This window comes from Rhopalosiphum maidis, chromosome 1 (genome assembly GCF_003676215.2).
Source record: "Rhopalosiphum maidis isolate BTI-1 chromosome 1, ASM367621v3, whole genome shotgun sequence".
NCBI classification, from domain to species: Eukaryota; Metazoa; Arthropoda; class Insecta; order Hemiptera; family Aphididae; genus Rhopalosiphum; species Rhopalosiphum maidis.
The window spans coordinates 2,357,989-2,367,485 of NC_040877.1; the positions used below are offsets into that span (position 1 = coordinate 2,357,989).

General features: G+C 23.8%; 2 protein-coding genes across 3 annotated transcripts; one reads left to right on the forward strand and one right to left on the reverse strand.

Moving 5' to 3' along the window:
• Positions 1–296: 296 nt before the first annotated feature.
• On the reverse strand, positions 297–4,004 carry LOC113547980 (ribonuclease H2 subunit A). The gene is made up of 6 exons (XM_026948585.1): positions 3,269–4,004; positions 2,356–2,554; positions 1,931–2,057; positions 915–1,104; positions 692–815; positions 297–527 (listed from the first exon to the last, which is right to left on the reverse strand). Exons 1-6 carry the CDS (start codon positions 3,432–3,434, stop codon positions 395–397), a joined length of 939 nt encoding a protein of 312 aa, XP_026804386.1. The 5' UTR covers positions 3,435–4,004; the 3' UTR covers positions 297–394.
• Positions 4,005–4,221: 217 nt separating this feature from the next.
• LOC113547981 (isopentenyl-diphosphate Delta-isomerase 1) lies at positions 4,222–9,457 on the forward strand. Of its 2 annotated transcripts, none has more exons than XM_026948586.1 (3): positions 4,222–4,586; positions 8,578–9,033; positions 9,093–9,457. In XM_026948586.1, exons 2-3 carry the CDS (start codon positions 8,591–8,593, stop codon positions 9,361–9,363), a joined length of 714 nt encoding a protein of 237 aa, XP_026804387.1. In that variant the 5' UTR covers positions 4,222–4,586; positions 8,578–8,590; the 3' UTR covers positions 9,364–9,457. The 2 variants fall into 2 exon arrangements, with proteins under 2 accessions (XP_026804387.1, XP_026804388.1); XM_026948587.1 differs by having other exon boundaries at positions 4,222–4,465.
• Positions 9,458–9,497: the final 40 nt, after the last annotated feature.

Here is a 9,497-nt window from a genome sequence, read left to right on the forward strand (position 1 = left end):
AAACTCTAAAGACTATGATGGTTGTTCAAAATCTTATTTTTATTTCTATTAAATTAAAATTTTATAAGATTTTACAGTCTAGAAGTGATTAAAAAAAAAAAAAAATCTACAATAACTAATTTAATAAAAACACATAATAGAAAAGAAACAACCTTCCTGTATTTCAAGTATCAAGTATATTACTATAAATCAAAATTATTGTAATTTAGTGATTTATTAAAGAATTCTTATGTAATACTTAAGGTTAGGTTAATGTTAATTTATATGTAAAATATTACTATTGAATGATGAATATAAAATATTGTAAACACTATAAAAGTTGAAAATATACATTAATAACTATTACAATTGTTTAGATTAAATGAATAAATATAAAACAATGATTTATTATTTACTAAAATTTAGTTGTAACTATTAAACTTCTATCATCAAAAAAAGGCGTTTTTTGTTGAATTCGTTTACTATTTTGACCAAAAAATGATGTTATAGGTAATGATTTTTTATCTTCGTCCTCTTCTTCATCAGACCTAAAAAAAAAATTAAATATTTTGTTTAAAAATTACTACATGTATTTCATTTTCAATTTGTTATTATGAAACTTAAATTAAATACCAATATAATATGTTAACATACATTATACTAAATATCTCATAATATTATCAATTATCATGATACAATAATATATACTTACCAGTCTATTTGTGCTGCATTATTTTTTAATACTAATTCTGCTGTAGACCAAGAAAATCTTACAATACTAGGAAATCCAAATATTGGATCTATGTTTTTTTTTAAGTATTCTTTTGTCACGGGATCTAAGTAGTAAAAATTATTGTAAATGTAACTTTGTTTTTAGATTCTGAACTGATAGTAAAAACAACCATTGATAATTATAATATATATTTTTTTTTTACCATTTGGATAACCGCTTCCCCAATTAGAATCAATATCTTCTCCAGGTCTTTCAATAAATTTCCAGTTTTTTAATGCTGCGTCACGAGTTACTTTGGCGCAAATACTAGCAGCACTTACAATTGGAAACAAAGAATCAGCTTTTTTAGAAACTGTTATTTTTAATTGAGGGAATATTGATAATAATTTTTCCTAAGGATTAAATAACAAAATACAATAAATTATAAAGGATTAATTTTAAAATGTAAACCTTAAAATATTAAAAACAGTTTATACATAATACACAGATTAAATTAACAATAAATTAATTATTCAATAACTAAATAACATACTCAATATACATATTTTCAAATGATTTTAGTCACAAATATTAATTTAATATTAATTTACATTATTAATAACAATAAAATAATATTTAAACATATTCTACATTTTTATATAGGTAAAATTTATAAGCATAAAATGATTTTCTGATTTCTACATTTATTCAACAATTTTTTTTATAAATAGTAATTTAGTTCAAAAAGTTGGCTCAAACTTTAAAGTGCCAATACAAAATCTAAAACTAATATTTTAAACGTTTCAAGTATAATAAATAATAATATACCATTTATATTATTATAATGAGTACTTATCGGTTATCGCAACAACCTAAGCAAATAACTGTTTATTGTTAGAAAGGAAACAACAGAATGTTTTTAATTGAAGATAGGATTGTGTCTACACTTATATAAGCAATAAAATATAACAAATTTCTTTAAATTATTGTCTAAAAAAAGGTAGTTGCGATAAACGATAACTACCTTATAATGTATTTATATATTATTGTTTTTATTCTTAGTTCATAGAATTTTGGTTCTTAAGAGATTTTACTATTTGCAAGCGTATAATCATAATATTAAAAATGTATTACACACATTTTATATAAGCAATAGAATGATTTTAGTAGATATATTATGTACTAATGTTCCTTTTAGTATTCATGCATCTTAAAAATAAAAACTTATAATATTCTTACTTGGTACTTATCAGGGGGTCCAACAGTATCAACAAACACTTCACAAATATTTACTCCTCTATCCAAAACTCGCTGTATTAAACCAATAGCAGCATTATGTGAAATTTCGTTCAAAGAACACTTTTGCCTAATTCAAAATAATACAAAAAATTTATTGAGTATGATACTATTACTATGATATATTATGTAAGCAATGTCAATATTTATTTTTATTTATGCGATGTGTTGATATGCATATACACAAATTAATTTGTTAGCAGTATATCCACCTCGGCACCTAACCTTTTCTTTTAAAGTTTAAAATAATAAGGAAATAGAATACAAAGTAGCTAAATTACTGGATTTCTAGTTTCTAAAATTGTGATAATACTACTAGTACTATGACTTACAAAAATAAAAATAAATGTTTCATTTCATATAACTACCTTCTAAAGCTACAATTGCTTATTGTAGTTGGTGATATAATGTGTACAGCCCATCCAAGTATTTCAGACTGTTTGGTTATTCCATCAAAGATTTCATCTCGAGCTTGTTCAGACAAAACTTTAGAATCGGCACATCCTAATGATTTTAATATAGCTTGATTATCTACTGAACAGTAAGATGTACCATATACCATTGGACCTAGATGGTTATATACATAAATATATTATTCAAGAAAATTATCAAACAAAATTCAAAACAGAAGGTATATAAATCTATCATAAATACTAGTGTAGATATTATAATAATATTTCAGCCAATAGTGTACACCTTGATTGTGATGTGTCTGCCAGCGACTATTAGATAATCTTTTGCTGTACACCACAGCTTATTTAGAGGGTAATTTATAAAATGTTATACTCGATATTTCAAGAACTATTTAACAGACATTTATAAAACCAATATTGTTATTCTTATTATTGTTTTGCCAATAAAATTATAGCATTATTTTAAAGTAGTAGTTGACGGTCACTTGGCTTCCTGTTGAAATTTCATATTAATTTTATGCCAAGTTGATACTGGTTGTCCTCTCAACCGAATTCCACATCAAAATTACCATTTTTTACTTGAATATAAATGTAAGATAAAAGTGCATATTTTAGCAATACCAGTAAACAAAATTATTGGAAAACAATGATAAAAAAAATGTCTAAATACTAAATATATGTGCAGGACCATATTTACACCTTTTGAAAACATCTAACTGCAAGTACTTAGTATACATTAATTCTTTAAGATCTATAATTGCATCACTACATCTATTGTCAGGATCTTTTAGGATTGAATTACTTGATTTATTACCAAACTCACCTATTTGGGATTGTTGCAAATATTTTTATTGTTTTTTATACATACCAAGGACAGGGCCACGACCAGCTTCATCAATTCCCAAAATATATTGCTCAGTTTTCATCGTTTTAGGCAATTCAGATTCAATGTAAACATCAAATGAATTATTTTCATGTGAAATCGCCGATTTCACATCAGAAATAGTATGGCAAACTTTAAAGTTACTGTTCATGATAATTTTAAAGTTAATGTTTAATCAATATAAAATAAATTGATTAATTACTAGGCAAACAAAGATTTAAGTTATGATCGACTTTTAAAGTTTACTACATGGATAATACCTAGTAGGTTAAACTGGAAACCATAAAAAGAAATTATTAAAAGATGCCAAGTTTTCGACATCCAACAGAGAGCTATGAAGAATCGTATTTCTGTGACAAACAGTCAATGTCAATACTATTAAGTTGAAGTAATATGTTATTTCTACTTCTACTCAAAACTGTGAACAATGAATCGACAAGTGAAACAAGAAGTAAGATCTTCAGGTTTTAGAACAACTCGAAACTGAGAAACTGCCAAAAGTTGAACAATGAACAGGCAACAACGATAAGCCGATAACTGATAAAGTGATAACTAACAAAGAAAAGTGACAAGTAACAATTAATAAATAGCTTGTTGACTATTATACACTATAGACACTACAGACAGTAGACAGTAGAAAACTCTAAACAATCACTATTTAACATATTATTCATTAATGTTTGTATATAATTGCTGCTTGGAAAATAGAATATTAGATTATTTGGAAATTTGGAATGTATAGTAATATATTAATATGATCTGATAGTACATTAACAAATATTAACAATACGTTAATTGAAAATTTCAAGTTAGTTATATATAGTAACCTAAAATGAAAATTTAAGAGGGAAGTCATCGCATTGGTCAATTAATATCATCATATCACAAAATTCATAACGTAGCAGATTTGTGATAAAAAAAGCGGATGCTTTAAATAAAATATTACATTATTTACATTAAATCGTAATGGAACTGTGCCACTACTGACCTATTGCCCCGTAGGTATAAATTCCAACAAAAAGATAAACGATTTCTAATTTTCTTGTTAGTGTTAAGACGTGTGCACGGTGTCTTCTACCTATTATGTTACAAATCTACGATCAGTGTTGTTAGTCTGAGTGTTCCGTCTATATTGAAATTGAGATCTTAGTCTTAAACACATTTCAATTTATTTTATTTAAGGTATGTTGTTTTATTTTTGTTCCTATGGTAAATCATACAATAGGTTGTTAAACTTTTCAAGCACAATATTAAGGTCTATCATAGTACATTTTGAAAAAAACTTCAATTTCTAATCGTTAAGGTAGGTATTAAAAATATTTAATTTTATATAATGTTGTATATCTAAGTAAAATGTTATATAAGAATATAAGATATGTAAAAAAAAATTAATTTTACATCTTTAGTTAGTAAAAGTGTTTTCTATTTAGAATATGATTGTACATCTTGTTATAAAAGATATAATAAATAATTAATAGATTGCTTGATTTTTAAATTAATTAATTTCAATATAACTAATATTTAGATAAATAACATAATAATTATTGTTTACGCATTATTGAAGACGAAGAAGCAATTTTATTATTACATAATAGCTAATAGGTGTAAATACTAATAAATTATGATTTTAGTTATTCAAAAATAATTTTCATATCTTAATGTATTTTTTAATTTATTATAATAGAAGTTGGTTCATAATTATTCAGCTATCAGATTAATATAATTTAAAATAAAACATTATAAAAATAATTAAATATACCTATTTATTTTTATACCATGTATTAAAATTGAAAAAACTTAAATTGTATATTATATGATTTCATCATTTTGATCCAGACATTTGACATTTGGTCATGTTAAAATTATAGATAGGTAATATATTACTAAATCATAATTAGGTAATAGGTAGTTGGTAATTTCAAATAGGTTTACAAGTTTTGTATGAAATTTATTTTTCTCTATCAATCTTAGCATCTTGTTTTATTTTTTAAGTATAAATAAGTATATTTTTAGTTTAGTATAAAAATATTTATTTTTACATTTTTTTGTAAGGTTTATTTATTTTTAATATTTTAAGTTTCAATTCAGTTCCAGCTAGATAAAACTAGACATTTATTAATTAATAAATTTATTAATCATGCAATAGAAACACAGCATTTTTGCACAATAGAGTATAAAAAATATAATAGATATACAACAAATTAATTAATATTATATTTTTGTGTAGGTAGGTGTTCAAAGAAAATTATATAATAATAGAAAAAGAATATATCAATCATGGTTATCTACTCCAAGTAGATAACTGTACCTATATTTATAATTTAAATTTTGTCTTATGATTACCATAAATATTAATAGCTAAAGTTATAGCCTATTATCCAAACATTAGTTTGTAAAATTATTATATTATGTATCCAGATATATAATTTAAACCATTCATTTAATAATATTTCTTTTAGTTTAATTAAAACTATCAAGTATAACAAGAACCATGTGTCAAACTCTCATAACTGTAAATTTAATAAAAATTAAGTTAAGTTACAAGATTTTGTTATAATTTTATAAACGTTTTAATCATATTAACTAAAAATTAAAAAGATATACTTATTTAAACTACTCATTATTGTTATTCATATTAAGTTAGTTATTAAATTGACAACTATATGAAATATGAATTATTTGAACATTCTTTATTTCTTTAGAATGTATTCAATTTGAACTGTAATTCACAAAATAATATAATGTTATTTTTTTTTTCAAAATATTTTAGTGACTAACTAATAACAAAATAGTTTGAATCAAGGTAGGCTTGATAAGTAAAGATTCCCTGTAGCTTAACTGTATCTACAATTAAATGGTATACAATATGGTAAAAGTTTACTGATTGTATTCAGTTTAGCTTATTATTCTATGGTTTACACTAAATTAATTAATTCAATTTTAAATACAGTGGATTTCGCCTAATATGGGCAAAATGATCTGGTCCCAATATCAAATAATTAATACAACTAATTTCGGTTTTTATGGGCAAACAAGGCAGGTCCAAGGTGTCCACATTAAGTGGAATCCATTGTATATTGAATAATGAGAAAGTAATTAATTAAAATATAATTTTATATTTTATTAATTGAAAAATATGACTTCATACAGTAGACTTGTGGTTGAAATGACTAAACAAATTTCTAAAAATAACTTTTAATATATTCACTTTTTGTTTGTAGTGTTATGTTTCTAAATACATTAGGAATAAAATAATGAGATGCTAGAAATTGGGTATGGCAATTACAATTAGGGACAGGTTTATATACTGAATCAAGACAAATAAATAGGAAGAATTAAAAAAAAGAATAACAATGCATAATGAAATAATTGTTTAACAATGACGTATTTAATTTAATTTATTTTAGACATAATTTTAGTTTTAATATTTATTCTATCATATTAATTTGTAATAATTATTTATTCAATTTATACTTAATTGATCATTTTTCCTAGCATCCTGACAAAGTTCCTTAGGACATCAATTTGTATTGGTTTTGAACTTTTACATAGTAATGTATCAGAATTTAAAACTATTTTCATAACTTTTTTACTTACTCGGTTATAGGTTTTATTTTAAACAAAACCTAATCGTAAATATTAGTTGTTATTATGATATTTGATAATGAACATTGGAACATTTGACAATGACAATCATTGGTTGATCGCTTTCTAAAATTTGTCAACTTATTGCCTTTAACTTCTGTGTCCTAAAATATTGGTTGACTTGTTTCAAAATGTCAAATCCCTTTATTATATATAAAGTTTATACCAAGTATGCTTATAGTGTTCAATAATCATGTTCAATAAACTGAAAGGGAAAACATTTAGCATTTGAATTAGTTGATGTACTAATCAGTTACTTAAATAACCTAGAAAACTGAAAGAATGAACATTTTATTAATACTGAAATGAAAATCTTGATAGATAATATTGAAGAAGAAGGTTATTTAGTTATATAATTTGATATATATTCAAAAGAGGACATTACTTTACTAAGCACTAATGATTGAATTAAATTAGTTTTATTTAAAAAAACAAAAATATAGTTACATGGAAGAATGTTAAGAATAAAATCATAAAATGTTAAGATAAATACTTTAATGAATTTATCGCTTTTATAAATATTTTTCAAAACAAATTTTATGGCTGGTCAAAAAAAAATCTATTTTAGTAGAACAAAAATAGTTACAAATATCTAATATATTTAAATGTTTCAAACCTTGCAATGGTCTTAGAGTTTGCATTTTGTTTTCTATTTTACTTATTTTGTTAAACATATCAATAGAGCAATTATTTTTTTTTTTTTTTTGATAACAAACCAATGGATTAAAGTTTAAAATCTAATAGATACAAAAGTAATAGAATGTTGTTTAATGGCAAAAACATACGGATTGAGTTGCATTAAATTTTACAACAAAATAATAAATATCTTAAATTACTAAAGAAAGTCTCACAGCACTGAAAAATCTACCTAGATCTGTATATTTTATTCTAACTTAAAATATCTTATCTAATTTATTAATTTTAATATTCTTTTATTCCTAATTATTACTTAACGTGTAATATCTATACTCTATAGGATATAGATGTATCATACTAAAAAAGCAAATCAAATTATGTATAAATATAGATACATAATTACCTATTTTTTTTTTTATCAGAACAATTCAATTTTGATGTTCCAGATTTCTTAAAATTTATTCTGGCTACTCTCTAATTTATTAAGATTATACGTTATCATAAGTAAAAAATCTTGTATTTTAAAAAAAAATATTTGAATTTTATAACAACTTTTTTTTTATATGTTAGGTTATGTTGATCCTTAACAAAAGTAAGTTATATTTGAAAATATCACTTGTGTATATTTTTGCTATTCTAAAAATAAAATTGATTAATTACATGTGAATTTAAAATTTAAATTGACCTAATGCATATATTAAATGTATATGAATAATTAATTACTTTGATACAATTTTCATCAATTATATTTAATTTCAAAGTAATTATAACCATTGAATTTGTCTATATTATTGTGTTCCATTAATTTTCTATATAAACCTATTTTTACCTACAATAATGTATTATTTATTCTCAAACACAATAAATTATCAATTCAATTTAAAATACCTATTTGAACATACTTAGTTAAGTTATTATTTAGTTTATTAAACACAGATGAATTAACATTACTAGTACAAGCACCTTACTTAACTTATATACATTTTAACTTATTTATATATATTTACCAACAGGTTATATTGTATAATGAAGTTGATTTTTAAATCATTGGGTACATTACCCATACGTCGATTTCTATCAACTGTACCAAAACCATTAAATCCTGTACAAGAAGCTGCCCTCAAAGAACGCTGTATACTTGTTGACCAACATGACCAAGAGTGTGGCTTTGCCAGTAAACGAGACTGTCATAGATTAGTAAATGGGAACCTTCCATTACACCGTGCGTTCAGTGTGTTTTTATTCAACACCAAGGATGAACTACTATTACAACAGCGTTCATCAACCAAGATTACATTCCCTGATCATTATACAAATTCTTGCTGCAGTCATCCACTGTATGAGATTGAACATGAGCGCAAAGACTTAGAAGGTGCTAAAGCTGCTGCTTGTCGCAGACTTGTGTTTGAATTAGGAATTCCTTCAAGCCAGTGTCAACCTAAAGACTTGCAATATATAACTAGAATAAGGTAATAAAAATGTAATCAATTTATTCAAAAGTTGATGCTTAACTTGATGTATTATTTAGGTACATGTCTGAAGGAGATGGAACGTGGGGTGAACATGAAATTGATTATATATTTATTTTGCATAAAGATGTTTCTTTGGATCCCAATCCAGATGAAGTGAGTACTGCCTTATATATTCCCAAATCAAAAATGAATAAATTTTTAAAGAATTTAAATCATCCAATTACACCATGGTTTAATCTAATTGTACAAAACGAATTGACTAACTGGTGGGACAATTTAAGATCTCTGGAGAAAGTCATGAATCATAAAAAAATTATTAGTTATTAATTATTTTTCTATTGTGGGAAATATTAATTAAGATTGGGACTATATCAACATTGTTATTAATTTAATTATATTATGTTATGACAATATTGTTCACTTATTATATACATAAATTTGGTATTTTATTTTTTAACTCA

What these genes read in the sequence shown, in the direction of transcription:
- LOC113547980 (XM_026948585.1), bottom strand. Translation starts at nt 3,434, where the DNA reads ATGAACAGTAACTTTAAAGTTTGCCATACTATTTCTGATGTGAAATCG. An exon ending in AGCAATTGTAGCTTTAGAAG is followed by an intron (nt 2,058 to 2,355) that starts GTAGTTATATGA and finishes ATTTTGAATTAG; the next exon opens with GCAAAAGTGTTCTTTGAACG. An exon ending in AATGCAGCACAAATAGACTG is followed by an intron (nt 528 to 691) that starts GTAAGTATATAT and finishes TTTTTTTTTTAG; the next exon opens with GTCTGATGAAGAAGAGGACG.
- LOC113547981 (XM_026948586.1), top strand. Translation starts at nt 8,591, where the DNA reads ATGAAGTTGATTTTTAAATCATTGGGTACATTACCCATACGTCGATTT. An exon ending in CAATATATAACTAGAATAAG is followed by an intron (nt 9,034 to 9,092) that starts GTAATAAAAATG and finishes TGTATTATTTAG; the next exon opens with GTACATGTCTGAAGGAGATG.